The following is a 24581-nucleotide window of genomic DNA, read 5'->3' as shown; positions in this document are numbered from 1 at the left end:
TATTTTTACATAGTCCATAAGAGAAAATAATAGTTGAATTTATAAAAAAAAATACCCTGTTCAAAAGTTTACATACACTTGATTCTTAATACTGTGCTGTTACCTTAATGATCCACAGCTGTGAGTGTGTTTTTTTTTTGTTTGTTTTTTTTTTTTTTTTTTTTTGTTTAGTGATAGATGTTTATGAGTCCCTTGTTTGTCCTTAACAGTTAAACTGCCCACTTTTCTTCAAAAAAATCCTTCAGGGCCCACAAATTCTTTGTTTTTTTCAGCATTTATGTGTATTTGAACCCTTTCCAACAATGACTGTATGATTTTGAGATCCATCTTTTCACTTTGCAAACAACTGAGGGACTCACATGCAACTATTACAGAAGGTTCAAATGCTCACTGATGCTTCAGAAGGAAACGCAATGCATTAAGAACTGGAGGTGTAAACTTTTGGAATTTGAAGATCAGGGTAAATAGAACTTATTTTGTCTTCTGGGAAACATGTAAGTATCTTCTGTAGCTTCTGAATGGAAGTACTAAATGAAAAAAAAGAAAGAAAGATATTTAGGCATAATAAGAAAAATGTACACATCTTAATTCTGTTCATAAGTTTCCCCTCCCCAGTTCGTAATGCATAGTTTTTCCTTCTGAAGCATCAGTGAGTGTTTGAACCTTCTGTAATAGTTGAATATGAGTCCCACAGTTGTCCTCAGTGTGAAAAGATGGATCTCAAAATCATGAAGTCATTGTTGGAAAGTGTTTATGTCATGATCTGGGCTGTGGGGTTTCCCTCAGCCACCTGAGGTCGCTGTTCCCCTTGCACTGCACTTCCCTGATTGTTCACTCCTGTCTGTCATTAGCACTGATTACACTCACACCTGCTCACTATTATCTGGTCTATAAGAACTCTCATGTCTCACTGCTCATTCTGGATGTTCGTCTTCGTTGTGGATTGTCTTGGTCGTGTTCGTCATCTGTGGATGTGTATTTCGTTCAGCCACCTGTGACCGCTATCTCCGTTCCTGATGCGGCGGCGACCGCTATCTCCGTTCCTGATGCGGCGGCGACCGCTATCTCCGTTCCTGATGCGGCAGTGACCGCTATCTCCGTTCCTGATGCGGCGGCGACCGCTATCTCCGTTCCTGATGCGGCAGTGACCGCTATCTCCGTTCCTGATGCGGCGGCGACCGCTATCTCCGTTCCTGATGCGGCAGTGACCGCTATCTCCGTTCCTGATGCGGCGGCGACCGCTATCTCCGTTCCTGATGCTTCGGCGACCACTATCTCCGTTCCTGATGCGGCGGCGACCGTTATCTCTGTTGCTGACGCGGCAGCGACCGCTATCTCTGTTCCCGAAGTGGCGGCGACCGCTATCTCCGTTCCTGATGCGGCGGCGACCGCTATCTCCGTTCCTGATGCGGCGGCGACCGCTATCTCCGTTCCTGATGCGGCGGCGACCGTTATCTCTGTTGCTGACGCGGCAGCGACCGCTATCTCTGTTCCCGAAGTGGCGGCGACCGCTATCTCCGTTCCTGATGCGGCGGCGACCGCTATCTCCGTTCCTGATGCGGCGGCGACCGCTATCTCCGTTCCTGATGCGGCGGCGACCGCTATCTCCGTTCCTGATGCTTCGGCGACCACTATCTCCGTTCCTGATGCGGCGGCGACCGTTATCTCTGTTGCTGACGCGGCAGCGACCGCTATCTCTGTTCCCGAAGTGGCGGCGACCGCTATATCCGTTCCTGACACGGCGGTGACCGCTCTCTCCGTTCCGGACGCGGCGGTGACCGCTCTCTCCGTTCCTCTGGCGGCGGCGTCCACTGACGGTCCTCTGGCGGCGAGGCCAGCTCACGTTCCTCAGGCGGCGGCGTCCGCTGACGTTCCTCTGGCGGCAAGGCCAGCTCACATTCCTCTGGCGGCGGCGTCCGCTGACGCTCCTCTGGCAGTGAGGCCAGCTCACGTTCCTCAGGCGGCGGCGTCCGCTGACGTTCCTCTGGCGGCAAGGCCAGCTCACATTCCTCTGGCGGCGGCGTCCGCTGACGCTCCTCTGGCAGTGAGGCCAGCTCACGTTCCTCAGGCGGCAGCGTCCGCTGACGTTTCTCTGGCGGCAAGGCCAGCTCGCGTTCCTCTGGCGGTAAGGTCCGCTCACGTGACTCCGCTGCACGGGCCTGGCCCACCATCCCTCCCCCTGATTCGCCTTCCCCCATTCCTCCTCCCTCCAGACTTATGGAACGTCTGGGAGCCGTTCCGTAGGGAGGGGGTACTGTCATGATCTGGGCTGTGGGGTTTCCCTCAGCCACCTGAGGTCGCTGTTCCCCTTGCACTGCACTTCCCTGATTGTTCACTCCTGTCTGTCATTAGCACTGATTACACTCACACCTGCTCACTATTATCTGGTCTATAAGAACTCTCATGTCTCACTGCTCATTCTGGATGTTCGTCTTCGTTGTGGATTGTCTTGGTCGTTTTCGTCATCTGTGGATGTGTATTTCGTTGATTCGTGTCTGGAGTTGTGTCTTCACGGGATCATCACTTCACATCTACACCTGCCATCGAGTCACTGTCCCACCCAGCCGAGAGCGCCCACTGCACCTGAGAGTTTGTTCATCTGTGTTTGTTTAATAAACGTCTTTCACTTCACTTGCATTTGCTTCCTCCCTTTATTGCACCGTGGCAGTTTATACACAAAAATTATGAAGAACAGCAGGCAATTTAACTGTCCAGGACAAACAATGGACTCATGAACAACTATCACTAAAAATAAAAACAACAGCTATGGATCAATCAGGTAACAACAAAGAACAGGGTCATTTTTATAAATTCAACTATTATTTTCTTTTGTGGACTGTATGTAAACAACTTTTATGTGAGATACATTATCCAGGACAGTACTAAATAAAAAATAACATGTATTTTGTATGATCCCTCTTATTTTGGTCAAATAATTAACATTGCAGATTCTGCAAGGTGTATGTAAACTTTTGACCTCAACTGCAAATATCACAGTATCGGGGTCACTTGTAATGCTGCCTACAATTTTGAACCAAACAAGCTATATTAAGAGATAGTTGCTGACTTTTTGGACTAGCCTTCATGTCAAGAGTGCTGTCTACAGAGGCAGCTCACTAGTTTTTGAACCAGAGCTTCAGTGTCTTCTCTGCTGCCTGGTTGTGCTGAGCAGAAAACAGTCACACTCCAGTGCCCCGTGTTGAGTGGCAGCTCAGTCAGGCGGCGCAGCACAGCTCTCCCACCGGACCTCCAGTAGCAAGTCCAAATCTTACTCTATCTGGAGCCAAACGGCCACCACAGCAAAACAACCACAAACTCAGCAAGTCAAGCTGAATATCTGACAGGCATTCAGTCTTTGCTCTTCCTTTACATTCGCTTAATACTCTTCTAAATTCATTGTCCTGTTTCTTATCTCCACTTTATCCGTACTCAAATGAATTATACGGTAAAGTTGGAAAGTTTGATGATGTTCCTTATTCCCCTGGCCCACTTAAAATGGAAGAACTATACTAGAACCAGGGCAAAAAGTGTCATTCCGGCATTTTCTGGATGACTTAAAGCCCCAGTGAAACATGTAGCGTGTGTTTAATACAGCTGACTTGTTCAGCCCCTTCTAATGAAGAGAGAAGGTCTCAAGAGCCCCACTGAAGAGAGAAGACCTGAAACCTCCTGCTGTGCTGCGCTGTGCCTCACTCCATCAAACAACATTGGGCTTATAGAATAAGGAATTTCTAATTAAAACTATAAAAAAAACATGCATTCACAGCAATCTAAATCAACACCAGAGGTTCAAGGTTCGGCTGCGTTTATTATTGTATTTTATGTACCTTTCGACCTTTTAGTTCCTCTGAGTGGATGAATGTGGTTTGAGCTACTTATAGATTAAAGAAGCATTAGATGGCAGCATTCAGGTTGCTTTACATCAGAAGCTGTATGTGCCAGCCAAGCAACTGGCATTAAAATAAATAGGAATGGCTAAATGAATAATGCAACAATTGCTTCTTTTGTTTCAAAGGAATTTTTAAGAGAGACAAGCTCTTACTTGAATATAACTGAGAACACATTCTGATTTATGACAGAGCAACCTCTGAACAACACAATTTTCCTCTGGGCTGTTTTGTTATGCTTCTTTGATGCTTTTATATATCACCAACATAAACGATTTTAAAGTAATGAGATTCAATTCCTAAACAGAGAATATGTGTCTGGTAGCTGAGGTCTATATGGAAATACATGAGCTTTTGTTCTAAATGGTCATTTTCTACACACATTTCTCTCTAAATATTGATGTAATACAGACTCAGACAGCGATGGATCTATATCAGATGGAAAGTCATAAATATGCAGATGTGCCTCTCTCATTTTGCATAGAGCTGAAGACTGACAGATGATAGGAGTCGGGGTGATGCTCTCTGCTCTTCTGGCATATGCTATCATGAAAGCTCACTGCCAGACATCTTAAGGTCAATCTCAATGTTGAGAAGCAGCTTGATTTGAGCTTATTCAAGAACATGTAAATTAGAAACGAGCTGGTATCCCATCCTCTCTCCAGTGTAGCTGTAGAGAGTAACAGCTCATTAAGATGCCTTTTACTTCTCAAAGGTGACACTGATGAGGAAGTATATTTTATTCATATGCAGATGACACAAGAAACTGTTTGGTTTCAGTCAGATTCAATTGTGATCAATGAACCTCCTCGAGCAATGAATATGACAGCATGGCCATAGTCATTAATGGCGGTCTGAAACGAAATTCTGGAATCTCAGCTTCATTAAGAGCCTGTGATCCCTCATGTAAAAATATGGATTTGAGGAAGGAATCTTTCCTTTACTTTCCGAAGAGGCTTTTTAATGATACACTACATGCATCCAATTTAAATTCTTAAAAATACCACTAGAAATCTTTGTATTAATGTTAATTTTATGTGATTAAAAAAAAAAATATTTACCATGTGGTAAAAGTTAAACTATCATGGTGTAACCATCAAGTTAAAATAATATTTTCTTTAAATCTGAAGTGCATGTATATGGAAGCCTGTTTCTGCCACTGAATAAAAAGTAAAAAAAAAAAAAGGTATTTGTGACTTTATTATCTCATAATTCTGACTTTCTTTTTTCTCAGAATTGCATGATACAAACTCACAATTCTGACTTTTTTTCTCAAAATTGTGAGATATAAGCTCGCAATTCAGATTTTTTTTCACAGAATTGTGAGATATAAGCTTGCAATTCAGACTTTTTTTCTCAGAATTGTAAGATATATACTCACAATTCTGACTTTTTTTCTCAGAATTGTGAGATATAAACTCACAAATGTGAGTTTCAAAGTCAGAATTGTGAGATATAAACTTGCAATTCAGAATTTTTTCTCAGAATTGTGAGATATAAACTTGCAATTCTGACTTTTTTCTTAGAATTGCTTGATACAAACTCGTAATTCTGACTTTTTTCTCAGAATTGTGAGATATAAACTCACAAATGTGAGTTTCAAAATCAGAATTGTAAGATATAATTTTGCAATTCAGATTTTTCTCAGAATTGTGAGATATAGACTCACAATTTAGATATTTTTTATCAGAACTGTGAAATATAAACTTGCAATTCTGACTTTTTTCTTAGAACTGCTTGATACAAACTCGTAATTCTGACTTTTTTCTCAGAATTGTGAGATATAAACTCGCAATTCTGACTTTTTTCTCAGAATTGTAAGATATAAACTCACAAATGTGAGTTTCAAAGTCAGAATTGTGAGATATAAACTTGCAATTCAGACTTTTTTCTCAGAATTGTTAGATATAGACTCGCAATTTAGATATTTTTTATCAGAACTGTGAAATATAAACATGCAATTCTGACTTTTTTCTTAGAATTGAGAGATATAAACTTGCAATTCTGACTTTTTTCTTAGAATTGCTTGATACAAACTCGTAATTCTGACTTTTTTCTTAGAATTGTGAGATATTAACTTGCAATTCTGACTTTTTTCTTAGAATTGCTTGATACAAATATATATTTTAACATATTTACAGTTAAACTAAATATATTCAAACTATTATAAATTCTTATTTCATTTATCAATTTTTGGGGGAGATGCACCACATGACCTGAACAAACCTTGAATTGCCAGATGAAGAGATCAAATTATCTGACAGTTTAAGAGATTTCATGCTCATCATGTACTGAAGTCACTAAATGATTGTGATTACACTATTTTTTTATTACATTATTATTTAAATTTGTTTTTTATATATTAATAGATAATAGAACACAAAGCATTTTAGTAAGAATAGGCACATGGTTCAAAAAAGAATCTATCATCTCGTCAGAAAGCACAACACAGTCTGTTCACAAAGCACGCATGTAATCTTATTACAGCTTGACACTCTAGTGCTACAGCATGCTTAGTTTGGTTCATGATACAAACACAGTCTTATCGTTACACACATTGTGAGAGTACAAATCAGGGGGCTGGTTAGAGCTTAACTCTATATTTTGTCGTTTTGATAAATATTAAGCTACTAATGGTCAGTACCGCCGCTCCCTATACGCAGAGTACGCAGTCTGCGTAGGGCACCAAGTCCCAGGGGGGCACCATCCCAGCTGCTCAAAAAAATTGTTTTTATATATTATAATAATAAATTAATATTAATAATATGCATATAAAAATAAACAAAAATATAAACGTATATATTGCATTTGAGTAGGGTAGTAAGCACACGTGATGACGCGCAGCATTTGCGCCGCGAGGCGCCCTCACCTCTTGTTTACAGCTGCCTATTTGGCCAAGATGATGATAATAATTGATGAACAATATGCCTGGTCCTGGAAAGAGACATCAACAGTCCGGCGCCGAGAAACGAAAGAAAAAAAAGCCCGTGCATCACTTTCAGGTACGTTCATAATCCTGTGAAACTTTATTTTATTCTGTCGACGTTAATGTGTTTTAATCTCGGTAATAATTTCACGACTAACGTGTCTTTCGTAATATGAATGCAAGCAGATCTAAGTAAACAAAATTACTTAAAATGCATTATATTAAAACACAGAGGCAATTATGATTATTGATTAATAATGACCATATGGTGTCATTAAATAACAGTGTTAAAATACATAATCTAATACAATATTAACAGTTTACATTACAATTTTAATAGAAATGCCTGAAAAGGACACAAGGCCTGGTAAATGCAGTTGTTACACTTACATGATGATCAAATTCCTTGTTTAATATTGACCAAACATTTAATTAAAATATCCATAATCTTTCCTATCATTTCCTCAACAAAAACATGTGGACATCATAACCCTTGTTTGCTTTATTGTCAAAACTGCCACATGTACAGTGCATACAAGAGTTTTGAAGTTTCATTTCTCTCACACCCTTGGTGCAAACAGGTAAAAAACACAGAATAAAAATATATTTAAAAAAATACAGACAAATACAAATTATATATTCTATAAAACACAATTTACAAGCATGGATATGATAGAAAGATAGATAAAAAGGCAGATAACCATGGTTTTATCATAGTAAAACTACTTAATTTCCTTTTGTATGATTCTGAGACTATTAAATCAATCAGACAACTGTATTAATAAAATCATAACTATTGGAGGTAACTCTTTGTTGTTGATATTCTATTTTGGCCCCTATAGTAGGTGTTTTTTTTTTATTACTTTATTTTTACTTTCGTAATATTTGGGGGAGGGGGCACAAAAGTAAACTTATGCTTAGGGCACCCATTTGGCCAGCAGCGGCCCTGCTAATGGTACACTGTAAGTGTGAAAGAGTCCATTTTTTAATCATTCACACTGTACATTTATATAACAGGATATTAACAATAGGGTGAATAAATAACATTAATCCATGTTGCTGATGAAGTTTCCATTTGGCATAGCAATGTAAATATGTACTTAATGTCCTAGCTAAAATGCCATTTTAAGAAAAATTACTTTAGTTTTAAGAGTCATTTGTGAACACAGTGTTCATGCAGTAGAATGGAGAGGATATAAAGAGAGAAAGGCAAGATCAAGGCCAGAGAGACTTCAGAGAGCTGTCATCATGCATATGTCTCAGACGGTTGGACTATTGTGACAGTTAAAACCTGTAGTGCACTAAAGCTGTGACTCAGCTCAAACACAAAGACAGCTAAATAGACACATGCCTACAGAGCATTTCAGCCTGAAAAAAAAAAAACATGATCTGTTCGCATCATTTCACTGTCCTTCAGGTTTTATGGGTTATAAACCATGCAGATAAGTGGAATGGAAACATTCAAGTCTAATACAAATGTCTCAGACACTTGGACATAGCAGCACTTTGACATGTACACATGGCTGATTTTTCAATTATGGGCACTTTTGACTTGAAGCACTTTGACTACTTGACTACTTTGTGAAAAAAACTGAATTGTCTTCTAAAAAGCTTGGTATGCCAGGAGGTTTGGGAAAAGTGACTCTGTGTATTTAAAAAAACAAATACACATAAATGAATTGATGCGATAATGATCTGAGTAGTCACAAGGAGAATATATTTAGAAGGTTATTAATAAAACAGTATTTTTTTTAATTAAAAAAAAAAACTAGAATTGTTAGGTGCTAAAACAGCACCAACTTCACTCACAAACACAATACATTAACCATAGTGCACACTATTAGTACTGATGGCTACCTTATACTGTATCCAAATTTTTCTAACTGGAACCTTCCATTTCTATAATATTAACTTTATTCCACTTTATAGACATGATCAAGAAGAGCTAAAATGTCAATAATGTTAATAAACACAATGAACATAAAACCGAGTATAAAAATTTTAATATATAATAAATTACTTGCGCCTCAGAGCGAGAGGACAAAATAATAATTCTGTCTGCTTTCAGAGGTAGATGCCTGCTGTTTGGGAATGCAGTCATGTAATAGAATTCTGAGAGGCAATAATACAGAAATACTTTGACGATAGACTTTGCTCAGGCATTTAACAATCACCATAACAACAAAAGCTGAAAAAAAAAGACTGGTTCACAAACCTGGTTTCTGCAAAACCCAAAACCTGAAATAAATTGCTGTGGGATTTAACTGAACTTTATAGTTGACATGTCCACAAAAGGCGCTTTTACTGCCACTATTTCACCTGAAAAATGCAGTGAAATGTATGTATGTAGTTTTGCAGAAATGTAGGCAGTCACATATTTCCAAAAAGCCGGGGTTGTTTTGTGTTTTTTCGTATTTAAAAAGTAAAAGTCCTCGATGGACATTCCAGCAATTCATCTCGCTCCCTCAAGGACCAGGAATTTTTAGATATTGCATATCTGACGTACTACCCAGGCAGCGGCCTATGTACCTTTGCAACTAAGGCAAAGTTTGGAGAAGGTCCTCGAGGAAGCTTTGTGGATGCTGGTGATTTGCAACTCGTCGTTTACTGTCTGGCCACTTAGCCATCACCCGCTGCCCAAAGCAATTGCTAGAGCCCATTGCAGATGGAGAAACTAAGCCTGCACTGATTCTTGAGCCAGTGCAAAAGGAAGCGACCAAGCCTGTCATCGCCCGGGGGCCCATGCCTCAGCCTAATCTGCTTCTGCCCAGCTTAAAATGTCCTGCATCTCCACAATCTCTTACATCTTCTCAATCTCCTGGGTACCTACTCTTCCAGAATCTGCCTGTTCCTCTGCCCCACCATCGCTGGCTCCTACCAGTTTCTCTGCTCATCTTCAGTCTGCTCTACCCTTTTGTGCAGCTCTGCCTCCAGCCTTTAAGTCACCAGCTCCACATAGGCATGAAGATCCCCTGTCTCTGCCTCCAGCCTTTGAGTCCTGGGGTGCACCTTGGCCCTCCGATTCATTGGCAATGCCTTGGCTCCTTGCTTCCTCGTCTTCACATGGCCTGTCATCAACACTGGTTCCACCGGGCTCCTCATTCCTCCAGCTCCACCTTGGTCAGACGTCGACCTGCCTCTATTATGAGATTCCACTCCTCTGGCTTCGCTGCATCCCTCCATCCTTCCGGCTCTGTCTGGCTCCACCTTTGTTCTCAGTTGCTCCTGCTCTGCCATGGTCTTCTGAGTCCCTACCTCTGCCTCAGTCACTTGAGCCTGCTTTGGCCTCTGGTGTCACCATAGCTCTCCATCTGCTGGGCTTCACCTGGGTCTCCACCTCCAGTGGCTCTGTCTCAATTGCTCATCCCCACGGTGTCTTTGAGGCCTTCACCACCATAGCTCCTCCCACCCTTATCTCCACCATGGGTCTCAGTCCTGGCTGTGCTCTGGTTTCCAACCTGGCTCCTCCCTGGTTCCTCCCTCCGTCCTCACAACCCTGGTTCCACCACCATTTCCTGTTCCCTGTCCTCAGTAATGTTAATAAACATAATGAATATGAAACTGAATATAGACATTTTCATTTATAATAAATTACCTGTGCCTCAGAGTGAGCAGACGAAACGCAATAAATGCTGTCACTGCTTTCAGAGGCGGATACCTGTTGTTTGGGAATGCAGTCATGTAATAGATTTCTGGGAGGCAATTATACAGAAATACTTAGACGACAGACTTTGCTCAGGCTTTTAAGAATAACCAATACAACAGATGCTGTGCCTGGTTCACAAAACCTGATTTCTGAAAAAACAGAAATACATTGCTGAGAGATTTCACTGTACTTTTCTGTTGACATGTACACAAAAGACACTTGTTGGTGTTATACTGCCACTATTTGAAAACTGCAGTAAATTGTATGCAGTTTTGCAGAATCTAGGCAGAGTTACATATTTCCAGTAAGCCTAGGTTGTTGTTTTATTACTGAAAAAGTAAAAGTCCTCAATGGACATTCCAGCAGTTCACCCACAGGAGGAATGTTTTAGGTCTCGCATATCTGACACACTATCCGGACAGCTGCTTATGCACCTTTTTCTACATTGTACTAAGCACTGTGAAGGAAAAGCCATCTAGGGAAGGTCCTCAAGGAAGCTTCACTGCATTTGTGGAGTGGGTGCTGCTGAGTTGCGATTCGCCGTTCATTGCCTGCCCAGCAGAGGACATCACCAACCCCACTCCCATTCCAAAGCCCAGCCAGCCATTACCCCATTGCAAGGAGCGATCACTAAAGCCCACTGCAGATGGACAGTCAGAGCCTGCCGCAAATTACGAGCCAGTGCAAAAGGAAATGACTGAGCCTATCATCGCCCCAGAGCCAGAGCCTCAGCCGAAGCTGGTTCTGCCCAGCTTAGAATCTCCTGCATCACCTGAATCTCTTGGGTTCCCAACCAGCTTCCCTCTCCCACCTCCTTCTCGGCCTCAACTCCGCTGGCTCCTGTCAGTCCCTCAGGTCATTTATTCGTCTGCTCCACCCTGTTGTCCGGATCCACCTTGGGTCTTCCAGTCACCAGGTGTGCATAGGCATGAGGATCCCCTGTCTCTGCCTCTTAGTGGGTCACCATACTTGGCTACATGTCACATCCTTTCCTTTCATTTCATTTCCTTTCCTTTCCTCTGAATCCCGGACTCCTGGGCCCTCTGACCCATCAGCTCCGTCCTGGCTCCTTGCTCCTATGTCTCCACCGTGGCATCATTCCACTGGATCCACATGGCTCCATTATCCCTCCAGCTCTGCCTTGGTCAGCCATCGACCTGCCTCTGCCATGGGTTCCACTCGTCTGGCTTCACCTCATCCCTCCATCCCCTCCAGCCCTTGGGGCTCCAGACCTCCGGTGTCACCTTGGCTTTCCCTCTGCTCGGCTCCACCTGGGTCTCCACACCTCCAGTGGCTCCATCTCTATGATGTTGTTGAGGCTTTCTCCATCCCTCCCTCAACTCCATGAAGGGCCTTAGTGCTGGCTGTGCTCTAATTTTCCACCTGGCTTCTCCTGCTCCTGGCTCTTCCTTGGTTGCTCCCTCAGTCTTCACAACCTATAGCATGGCTGCATCAACAAATGCATTTTTATATCACTAATTTGTTAACACTATCGGGTAGATTTAGGGTTGGGTTTGGTGTAGGGCAGTGGTTCCCAACCACGTTCGTGGAGGCCCCCCAACACTGCACATTTTGCATCTCTCCTTTGTCTGACACACTCATTTTAGGTATTGGAGTCTTTACTAATGAGCTGATGATCTGAATCTGATGTGTTTAATTAACCCTTTAACGCATACGATCACACCCGTGTGATTTGTCTCGGCTGGTTCCTGGAGCGTACGATCACACCGGTGTGATTCGAAAGTTCGCCGCATCACGTGATCAGCTGCTGAATTCAAATCGGTTTTGGCGCTTTGGCTGGCGCTGAGCCAGATCGGACGCGCTGAGTGCTTGTCATATTATCACAACTATTCAGTGTTTTCAACCATATAAAGCTTATTTTAGGTTTCAGACAATTAAATACACATACGTACTACCAAATCCATACATTTATACTTTGTAAAACAAACACTAATGTCTATGGAAGCGGCGATAATGATCCTTACAAATATATTCTGACAACATATTTTATTGATATCATATACAGATTATGTAGGTAACTATAAAGTTTACTCTCTTCTTCTCCCAGCTCACCAGAGACTTACTTTAATGTCTTTCGGGAGGAGAGGATGAATTTGCGTGTTGTAAATCCCTCAGCTCGGATTCAGCGTGAACAAACATGGCGGCGCCCATCACCCGGTATAGATCAACTAACGCGGTCATAATAAAAGTGTTTCAACTTTTAAATACATTTACTTGCACATATTTCAAAATCGGAATATCAGATATTTCATAATATAGTAAGCATGCTTGTGAATATTAATAATAAAAAAGGAAAAACGAAATAAAAGCGATCCATGTGTCTTACAGTGCTATTGTGGCTGCGGTGTGTCACATGACGCGTCGCCATGGAAACATTAAAGCGAAACATTCTAAAATAATGGTCGCCTAAAAAAACTCACTCTTTGGGGTCAGATAGAATATTTTAAAATCACGTGTCGCTTTAGCGACACTACTCGGATATTTGAATTCTGAACAGCCGCAATACATACCTCAAGCAGCATAATATAAATGTAGCAATATGTGCCTGTACCAACATAATAAAAACGTGCCACAGTCACGTATTGAACGTGTATTTCAGCACCACACTCTCTGGACATTTCACTTTGAAAACTGCCGCAAAACATGCAGTAAGATACATAATTACGGTGTTGCAGAAATGGGTTCATGAGTTGTTTGTTTTTGCTTCCTATGGCTGTGTTGCCTGTCTGTTTCATTGGTTCCCGTTTTCCCCTTTAGTTAGTTTCTGATAAGCCCGCACCTGTGTCTGTTCTCCTTGATTACACTTCCTGTATATTTAAGCCCTGTGTTCACTTAGTTCTTTGTCCAATCTCATTTAATGTTTAGTGGTTGTTTTATTCTGTTTCCCGAGTTGTCCTTGCCGGTTATTGGATTAAAGGCTGTTTTTTTCTTATCTCCTTCTTCTTTGTACGCTTACTGCCAGCCACATGTAACACTATCAGTTGTTGGCTGGTTTTTAAAATGCTGGTATTATACTGAAAATTAATATGCAGGTGCAGTCCATTGTAGAGTGGTGGGGTTTACGACACACGTCGGTTGTTTTCACCTGAAGATTGAGTTATAACATTGAAATGAAAGATATAGGTGAATTTACATATACATATAAATGAATTTTCATGACGACTTTAGGGGATAGAACAAATCTCACATGCGGTGAATTCTATTCCCCTACGCCAGCTCCCTCACAGGTTTAATTAAAAAATATAAACCTTATATAGACAACACTTCCCTTGAGATGTTTCAAACAGCATGCTTTCCACCCCCACATGATTCAACAATACAACAGTTTATAGCAACCTGCAGAGTGCTTCCGCTGAAAATTTGGCTTAGCGTTTACTAAGAATTTCACTACACATTATCATATGCGTGTAAAATCAGTTCCTATGACCATATATGTATATTCACCTCTGCTTCTGCTGATTCAGCTGAGATTGGAGGTGAATATAGGATGAATAATCAAATTTTGCAAATGTGTTTCTTTGATTCAATAACCACACAATCATGTTAAATGTTTATAATTTGGAAGAATTGTCTTCACAAATGAAAGACTGAACTCAGCCCATTATGTTTTCTGAAGACTGTGCGCAATGACTCTTTGATGCTGCACAATAAGGGGAGGGACACTTTGAGTTCTCTGAGTGACAGAATGACAAGGATGTTGAGCGGCCCGCCAGCTGCCTACCTGATACGTGTTGTCAAAGCTGTCGTACATGAAGCGTGTGATCAGGGAAGTCTTCCCCACTGTAAGAGAACAAAGAGAAGAGAAACATTAAAATAGAAGCCATCTGAAAGCAGACGGCGACTGAGGAAGCCAGTGATGCCTGCCCGAGCTTACTGGATTGATTTGCAAGCTGTGGGCTGCCAACTGCGCTAATTGAAACCTCTGCCAAGAGATCTAATCATTCAATAGGAGGCGAACCCAGAAGGTCGTCAGTGACGTTATGGAACCATTGAAAATTATTGCATTAGGAGGAGAGTCTTTAAAATAAAGGGTCCATTTTTGATTTCCAAATAAATCTTTCAGTGAAGAGTTCTTTTTTTCAGAGTATGAAGAACATTTTAAAAATGTAAGAACCTTTTATGTGATAAAAAAGGTTCCATGGATGTTAAAGGTTTATTTTTATAGAATCACAGGTGCCGATAGAAAACCTAAACTCAGTCTTAGATTTGAAGATTAAAAAGGATTTCTTTTGAGGTAAGAATAGACCTGTCATATGAGAAACAGAAATTGCTACATTTTCTAGAGCATCACATAACAGTGTTTTATTTTCCCCATGTATATTTTATGAATGGTAATATTCTCATGCTTTTTGAAGCTCCACTGTGCAAGCAATAAAAAAGGTATTAAAAAGGTAGATTATTTAGATTTTACCTCTTTTGAGGAAGGTTTATTAAATCTAGGGCAGAAAACTGTTTAAAATATCCCAGTAATACCATCACAGAACCTAAACTCAGATATGACACTGCAATAAAAACATCAGCACAACTTCATCTGCCCTGCTGACCTGAAATTCCCCTGAGACACAAGAGAAAAAAAATACACAAGAAAATATACCTGTGTAGATAAATGGATGAATTTACCCACACCCACACATCCACGCACAGAAAATAACTCTGAGCTACAGATCAAATAAAGGAGAGCAGGATTTCTCACGGCTGAGAAGTCTTCGCAGCGAGTTGACTGGAGGCTGCAGGTCACAAGTCATTTAAATGCTAATTTTCCCTAAGACACTGATCTGTCTCCGTTTAAAAGCGAGGAGGATCTAAATTAATGGGGCTCATAAGGCTTTATCTAATGCTTTTGAGTAAATACTGAATTATGGTTTGGGCTATGCCCCCTTCCCTCCCCATCAAACGAACCGTGATTATTGAGTACAGACGAAACTGCTGGATGGAAGACGTTTGCAAGTGGAGAGATAGCCAGTCGTCCCTGCTATAGCCAATGCTAAAGGCAGACGCTAACATACATAAACCATCGGCTCCTACTGCATCAAGACCAGTGGGAATAAAACATCCATTTAGATTTGCTTCGCTAAAGCAGCAAATTTAGGTTGAAAAACTGGTAACTGGATTTCTTTTTAAATGTTATTTTCTCTATACATTTTGTAGAGTTTCTGAAAGGAGCCATTTATGCTCATCAAGGGTACATTTATTTGATCGAAAATAAATTCTGGTATATACATTTTAAAATGTAAAATTTTCCTGTCACGGGAAAGCTGAATTTTCATCAGCCATAACTCCAGTCTTCAGTGTCACATGATCTTTCAGAAATCATTCTAATATGCTGACTTGATGCTCACCAAGATACACTTTTTTTCACGATTCTTTAATTTTAAAAAGATCAAAAGAACAGCATTTATTTGAAGTCTTTTGATCAACTGAATACTCACTGAAGAAGTATTAATTTCTTAAAATAGAATAAAAAATCTGACCCCAAACTACTTGTTTAGGCTGAAGCCTGAACACAGATTTAAGAAAAACAAATCATCATTCATCAACAGCAAGCAGTCTTTTCCTTTCTCTATTCTGTCTCATCAGAATCCACCAAACGGAATACTCAAACTCTGTTCCTAATGGATAGAGTGGTGGGCGTCTAATTTTAGTCCTGTTAAATATTTAATATCATGTCATTTAGTGGAGCAGAGGGCATTCAACATTTTTCAGTTAATCACCTATTCTAGACAGCAGAGCAATAGCTGGACATAGAGCTTTGCGCTTAGACTTTACTGTGATAGATTGGATTTGGTGCTTTGACTCCACTAAGAGCGCCCATTAGAGGCACAATCAGATAATGGATATAGGATAAGGAAACGGGAAGGAAGAGACTAAAGTAACTAAAGCATGTTGAAAAATCTAAGGGTAAGCTGACGGTTTAATGGGAGAAGCTGCAGATAGAATAAATTAGAAATAGAATTTTGTCTTGCATCTTTAAAGCACATACTATATATACTACAAATGGTAAATTACACAAAATCTTCAGTGCTGCACAAAGAAGGCATACATGCATTTACAGCTGAGGTCAATAGTTTACATACTCCTTGCAGAATCTGCAAAATGTTAATTATTTTACCAAAATAAGAAGGGTCATACAAAATGCATGTTATTTTTTTATTTAGTACTGACCTGAAAAAGATATTTCATATGTTTACATATACATCCACAAGAGAAAATAATAGTTGAATTTATAAAAATGACCCTTTTCAAAAGTTTACATACACTTGATTCTTAATACTGTGTTGTTACTTGAATGAGCCACAGCTTTTTTTGTTTAGTGATAGTTGTTCATGGGTCCCTTGTTTGTCCTGAACAGTTAAATTGCCAGTTAAACAGTTAGCAGTGATTCCAACAATGACTGTATGCTTTCGAGATCCATCTATTATTAGGGACTCATATGCAACTATTACAGAAGGTTCAAACACTCACTGATGCTCCAGAAGGAAAAACAATGTATTATTTTGAATTTGAAGATCAGGGTAAATTGAACTTATTTTGTCTTCTGGGAAACATATATGTATCTTCTGTAGCTTTTAAATGGCAGTACTATATGAAAAACAAATATCTTATATCTAATATCTACCTTCTTCATTCTGTTCAAAAGTTTACACCCCCGGTTCTTAATGCGTGTATTTTCCTTCTGGACCATCATTGAGCGTTTGAATCTTCTGTAATAGTTGCAGATGAGTCCCTCAGTTGTCCTCGGTGTGAAAAAATGGATTTCTAAATCATACAGTCATTGTTGGAAAAGGGCTCAAATACACAAAAATGCTGAAAAACCAAAGAATTTGTGGGACCTGAAGGATTTTTCTGAAGAACATCAGGGTTAACTGTTCAGGACAAACAAGGGACTCAGGAACAACTATCACTAAACCAAAAACAAAAAAACACACATACAGCTGTGGTTCATTCAGGTAACAACACAGTATTTAGAATCAACTGTATTTGTATTTAATCAAATACAGTTAAAATGCACAAATTAAATATGTAGAATCCCAGAAATAAGAAATTCAACTGTTTTAAATTTGAAATTAAGAATATAGAGCCATAAAACAAATGATAAAACACTATAACATTTATCTAATAATGCATATTTTGCCATGACAACTTCAAAGTTCACCAAAAAATGTAAATTCTGTCAGTGATTACTCACCCTCATGTCGTACGAAACCCGTAATACCTTTATTCATCTTTGTGTGACAAAAACTAAGATATTTTTGATGAAATCTGAGAGCTTTCTGACCCTGCATTGACAGCAACGCAACTAAAACATTTAAGGTCTAGAAAGGTATTAAGGACATTGTCAAGCCCATGTGGTTTACCTGTAATGTTATAAAGTTACAAGAATACTTTGTGCACAAAGAAAACAAAAAATGACAACTTTAATTAACAATTTCTTTTCTTCTGTGTTAGTCTTTGAACATGTTAGTTGTTTTGCTGTCTATGGAGGGTCAAAAATATCTTAACTGAATTTTAATTTAATCCTAACCTTCATTAAAACATATTTTAACTTGAAGAACAAAGGTTTTATGGGTGTGGAATGACATGAAGGTGAGTAATTAATGACAGAATTGACATTTTTGGGTGAACTATCCCTTTAAGGGCCTTCCTGATTAGTAATCATTTTTATTTCTAAATGAACTACAGTATTTCCTACATTTTGATGAGAAGACTATAGTAGGTTATTTCATAAGGACAACCTACTTCAAATACATCGCCAACGTGCTACAAAAGGTCAATGTGTTTAATGAACTGTATCTTATTTCCTGTGGTATAACAGCGGAAACAACACTTCAATAGCTTTTCTTAGCTAACACAATATTGTACATGCTTGTATCGAAATTGACTTTCAAAAATAAGCCCACCCTGAGAAATATTCATCGCCTCTGCTTCCTCTAAACCCAAATCTTATTAAAGAACTATACTGATAAAACATGAACGCAACTGACAGCAGAGGCTTCTGGTACAGAGATTCCGGTCTTTGATATCTCTTTAATGCACACTCGAGGCACTGCCTGATAAATGTTAGCAGGCACACCAAGAACTCCAAGAATTGAATTTAAAACAGCTTTATTTCATCACTATTATATATTCATGACAAATCCACTCATGTATGCTGATAAAAATCCTCAGTACTAATGTTGTGAAACCACATTTCTGGAAAGACACTATGTAAAATGCCACAGACAGTCTATCAGCAATATCAATTATGAAAGCTTATGCTTATCAGTCTGGCTAATGAACTTTATTTTAGGCACTTTTTTGTATATTATCATGCAGGAATCATTTAACCATAATTAGTGCTACTAATAATTAGCATACATTATTTAGCAGCATCTTCGCATTGTTAAAAATACAGGAGCCCTATGAAATTTTTTTGAATTTTTTTTTTTACAAATTCAGTTTTCTGTTTTCATTTTTCAAGATTTCTACTTTAATTCTATTGGTATTTGTACAGCACTATTTTTGATATACAGTTGAAGTCAAAAGTTTACATACACCTTGCAGAATCTGCAAAATGTTCATTATTTTACCAAAATAAGAGGGCTCATACAAAATGTATGTTATTTTTTTATTTAGTACTGACCTGAATAAGATATTTCACATAAAACATGTTTACATATAGTCCACAAGAAAAACACAATAGTTGAATTTACAAAAATGACCCCGTTCAAAAGTTTACATACACTTGATTCTTAATACTGTGTTGTTACCTGAATGATCCAGAGTGTTTTTTTGTTTTTGTTTAGTGATTCTTGTTCATGAGTCCCTTGTTTGTCCTGAATGGTTAAACTGTCTGCTTTTCATAAGAAAATCTTTTAGGTCCCACAAATTCTTTAGTTTTACAGCATTTTTGTGTATTTGAACCCTTTCCAGCAATGACTGTATGATTTTGAGATCCATCGTTTCACATTGAGGACAATTGAGGGACTCATATGCAACAAAAACAGAAGTTTCACTGATGCTCCAGAAGGAAAAATTATGCATTAAGGGCCAGGGGTGTAAACTTTTGAACAGAATGAAGATGTGTAAATTTTTCTTATTTTGCCTAAATATCTTTTTTTTTTTTTCATTTAGTACTGCCCTTCAGAAGCTACAGAAGATACTTACATGTTTCCCAGAAGAAGAAAAAAAGGGAAATTGACCCTGATCTTCAAATTCCGAAAGTTTTCACCCCCAGCTCTTAGTGCACGTTTCATTCTGAAGCATCAGTGAGCATTTGAACCTTCTGTAATAGTTGCATATGAGTCCCTAAGTTGTCCTCAGTGTAAAAAGACGTATCTCAAAATCATACAGTCACTGTTGGAAAGGCTTCAAATACACAACAATGCTGAAAAACTTTTATGAAATGTCTTATTCAGGTCAGTACAAAATAAAAAATAACACATTTTGTATGATCCCCCATTATTTTAACATTTTGCAGATTCTGCAAGGTGTATGTAAACTTTTGAGTTCAACTGTATTTGTTACATTATGTGACATTATATCCATGTTCAATCTGTTTACATGATCACACTACAGCAATGTAATTAAGTCAAACTACATACTGACAAAGGACATGAGAAGTGCAGCAGAAAGCAAACAAACAGCAAAAAAGTTGCTGATGTATCTATAATGACACCTGCTCATCTCTCCTATCGCATCTCTGTCCGTCAGCTGCATGCTGTTCTTTCATCCCAGGAAAGCTCATGTTTTGCTGCAAATTCTCTGAATCATCACTCTCAGCACAGGCTGAAGGGGCATAAAAACACATGCAGAACAATTAGAGAGCCATTAGCCAGAGAGGTTGTTCAGTCTGTAGTTAACAGCACAGGGTACGAGGCTTTAAAAGAGAATGAAGGATTACAGAGTAATCTACTGACACTGCTGACATGCAGCATGTCTCTTTCTGTGTGCTCATATCTCTATTGCTACCCACAAACTTGAATTTTCTGATTGGCGTGTCAGACATTGGTAGCCTCCAAGCCTGCTCTGAGCCATTAAAATAACAGTTCATTAAAAAAGTAAAATTTTGTCGTCATTTACGGACCCTCTTTTTTTCTGTGGTTAAGTGAAATGCCAGAATTTTCATTTTTGGGTGAACTATAGCCTTAAAGTCAGTCTAAATATCTCTTCCCAATCCATTTTACTTCTGTAATGTGACATGTTTAAGTAAAACAAGACATTCAATGAGAAGAAAATTAGAAGAGAGATATATATAATGGAGATATATAATGGAGCTACAGTATATTGCTAACATATTGCTAATATATTGCTGCTTGGGAAAAAAAGTCAGAATAGACTGACTGATCTACCAGTAGAGGCAAAAAAGGTCATGTTAACCAGTCAATCTCTAACCCTTGGTTGCTCATAACAGTCCTAAAGAATGAGAGCACCATTAGTGCTGTGAGTCTTGCTGGAAAAGAATCTGTGGCTCAGCTTTCATTTAATTTTTCAAATTCTGCATGTTTGTTCATAATAAATGTTTGGAGAAACAAGGCTTTCAGCATATTTGTGCCACAGTTTCATGAATCAAATGGAAAATATTCCATGTATGTTCATGTACAGATAGGAAGATACATAATTCATAGGTTATATAGAGGGATGGTTGTAACACTGCTTACTGCAACTTCTGTAGCTCAGTGTTATTATTCATGGCTTATCACAAATGTTGATGCAATTGTCTGATACAAATCACTCAGGGTGGGTTTGAGGAAAAACTTATAACACAATATTAATAATTTTCATGATAAATATTAACATTATAGATAAGGATAGGCAACATGTATAAATGTGATTTCATCATTTATACATGTACACTTCAGCTAATTTCTAAATGGTTAGAAATGCTGTTTTATATTGAAGCCTGTTTCTGCCACTGAATAAAACATTAATAAAGGTAATTGCAACCTTAAAGTTAAGATCTTGCAAGATCTTTTCTCAGATTTGCAAGATACAAACTAACAATTCTGACTTTTTTCTCAGAATTGCATGATATAACCTAGCAATTGCGAGTTATAAATTCAGAATAGCGAGATATAAACTGAATTCTGACTATTTTACTAAGAATTGTGTGATATAACTCACAATTTCTGACTTTTTTCTCACAAATGTGAGCTTGCGTCTCGTAATTGTGAGTTATACAGTCCAATTCTGAGGTAAACAAAAAAAAAGAGACTGATATGTTCTCATAATTGCAAGTTTATATCTCACAATTCTTACATCACAAGTGTGTGTTATAAAATCAGAATTGCAAGATATAAACTCACAAGTCTGAGGTTATATCATATATTTCTCACAACTGCGGAATTATATCATGCAATTATAAGAATAAAAGTCAGAACTGCGTATTCTGCAATTTTTCTATTATAACTAGCAATTGCAAGTTTATGTCACAGTTCTGAGAAAAAAGTAAAAATTGCAATTGCGAGTTATAAAGTCAGAACTGCGAGACTAAACTAAATTCTGAGTTTTTTTCTCAGAATTGCATGACAAACTCGCAATTGCGAGAAATAAACTCAATTTTGACTTTTTTCTCAGAATTGCATGATATAAACTCGCAGTTGTGAGTTATAAAGTCGGAATTGCTAGATATAAACTCACAAGTCTGAGAAAAAAGACAAAACTGTGAGTTTATATCATATATTTCTCACAAATAATCACAAGCAATTCTGACTTTATAACTTACAACTGCAAAATTATATCATGCAATTATAGGAATAAAAGTCAGAATCGTGAGTTTATATCTTGCAATTCTTCCATTATAACTAGCAATTGCAAGTTCTGAGAAAAAAGTCTGACTTCTATTTTTAAAATTGCATGATATAATCTCGCAGTTGGGAGTTATAGACAGAACTGCATGATATAAACTTGCAATTGCAAGAAATAAAGTTGCAATTCTGTAAATTATAAACTCACAATTTTGACTTTTTCTCAGAATTTTTAGTTTATATCTCGCAATTTTGACTTTTTTCTTGGGAGTTTATATATTGCAGTTCTGATTTCATAACACACAATTGCAAGGTAAGTCAGAATTGTGAGATATAAATTTGCAATTCTGAGAACATATCTGTCTTTTTTCCCCCTTAGAATTGGACTTTATAACTATGTCAGAATTGTGATATAAAAAGTTACAATTACGGAAATGGGCTTCCATCATTTTAGCTCAATGTGTTACAAAAATCCCTAGTTTCCTTTGTTTTTTCTCAGAATTGCGAGATATAAAGACAATTTTGACTTTTTTCTCAGAATTGCATGACATAAACTCGCAATTGTAAATTATAAAGTCAGAATTGCGAGATATAAACTCAATTCTGACTTTTTTCTCAGAAGTGCATGATATAAACTTGCAATTGTGAGTTATAAAGTCGGAATTGCTAGATATAAATTAATTCTGTCTTTCTCAGAATTGCATGATATAAACTCGCAATTGCAAGTTATAAAGTCAGAATTGCAAGATATAAATTCACAAGTCTGAGAAAAAAAGTCACAATTGTGAGTTTATTTCATATATTTCTCACAATCATGCAATTCTGACTTTATAACTTACAACTGCAAAATTATGTCTTGCAATTATAGGAATAAAAGTCAGAATTAAGAGTTAAAACTAGCAATTGCAAGTTCTGAGAAAAAATTATGACTTTTATTCTTAAAATTGCATGATATAATCTCGCAGTTGGGAGTCATAGTCAGAATTGCATGACATAAACTTGCAATTGCGAGAAATAAAACAAATTCTGTAAATTATAAACTCACAATTTGGACTTTTTCTCAGAATATTTTGTTTATATCTCGCAATTGTGACTTTTTTCTTAGAATTGCGAGTTTATATATTGCATTTCTGACTTTATAACACGCAATTGCGAGGTAAGTCAGAATTGTGAGATATAAACTCGCATATGTCTTATTTTAATAACTATGTCAGAATTGTGAAATAAAAAGTTACAATTATGGAAATGGGCTTCAGTCATGTGTTACAAAAATCCTTAGTCTCCTTATGTTGCTGCCAATTTTCAGCTTTTCTGTTAGCACAGTATCATGTATGTTTTTATACATAGCAAATGAAGGCTCTGATTGCGGTGAACAACGTCCCCCAAAAAACATCTAACCTTAGCTCTCTATGATCCCTATTCAGCCCAGCTTCCACCTACCTTTAGCACAAAACTGTTTCATCTTGACATTTGTACAAATCAATATTTTTTTCTTCAGGGCCTGAGACCTATCGATTGCCATTAAACTCTAATTAATGTGGAGAGGTGCACTGGTCTCCCTCAGACACTGAGAATAAAGAGCGGCCCTTTGAACACTTTTCCCTGGATACCAGCCCCTACATGAAGCTCAGCAGAAGCCCCAGTCACTGGCTGATCTAGCCCTGCTATGTACAAAACCTTAGTTGTAAAGAGCCATCAATAAATCAGCATCAAAGCCACTTGCATCTAATGCTCGCTAACATGGTCATGAAATTTGCATATGCAAATGTCTCTCCCGTGAAACTCCATTAATTAGGCTTGGGTGTTGCCACGATGAGGCTAGGCATTGTTTATTGTGATTTGCTGGTATTCAGAGTACAGCATAATGGTGCACAATTCTAATCCCCCGCTGTTAAACGCCGACCATAAAGACCGGTGGATCGACTTCTAATTTGCTTATGTTACAAGCCAGCTTTAGCAACAATACAGGGTGCAGTAATTACCTTGATCTAAAGCCTCTAGAGGCACCTCTTTTTGTGAGTTTGAATGCAAAAGCTTCTCTATTTGTGAGGGGTTCTTATCTGAACCACAAATATAATGTGTTGTGTACACTTTACAATTCAGGTTAGCTGACTGTCCTTTGTATGCTACAACAACAAAAACACACTTTAATGGGGACTACGAGAAGCTTTTCTGATCCAAACACCCATGGGAGGTCACCAGCTATCAATTATACAGTGTTGTCATAGACAGCTTAATATGCATAAGTGCTGTGCTTGAAGTCACACAATCGGGCAATTAACAGGTTTCTCCTTTAATCAGGAGTGCCCCCTATCTGTCTGTTCAAAGGCACTGCGGTGGGGGTTGCCATCATGAGGCCCAATTAAAACCAGTATATG

The 24581-nt window shown here is 38.5% G+C and overlaps 1 protein-coding gene across 1 annotated transcript in view; it reads right to left on the bottom strand.

The window, feature by feature from the left end:
• The window catches only part of rab6ba (RAB6B, member RAS oncogene family a), a 140595-nt gene that overhangs the window by 65502 nt on the left and 50512 nt on the right, over positions 1 to 24581 (bottom strand). Inside the window, exon 2 of the mRNA XM_073851408.1 lies at positions 14202 to 14260. Coding sequence (XP_073707509.1) covers positions 14202 to 14260 — 59 coding nt within the window. The remainder of the gene's footprint in view (positions 1 to 14201; positions 14261 to 24581) is intronic.

This window comes from Garra rufa, chromosome 12, assembly GCF_049309525.1.
Source record: "Garra rufa chromosome 12, GarRuf1.0, whole genome shotgun sequence".
NCBI lineage: Eukaryota > Metazoa > Chordata > Actinopteri > Cypriniformes > Cyprinidae > Garra > Garra rufa.
The sequence above is the reverse complement of the archived record's forward strand: the minus strand, read 5'-3'. Positions and strand labels throughout refer to the sequence as shown.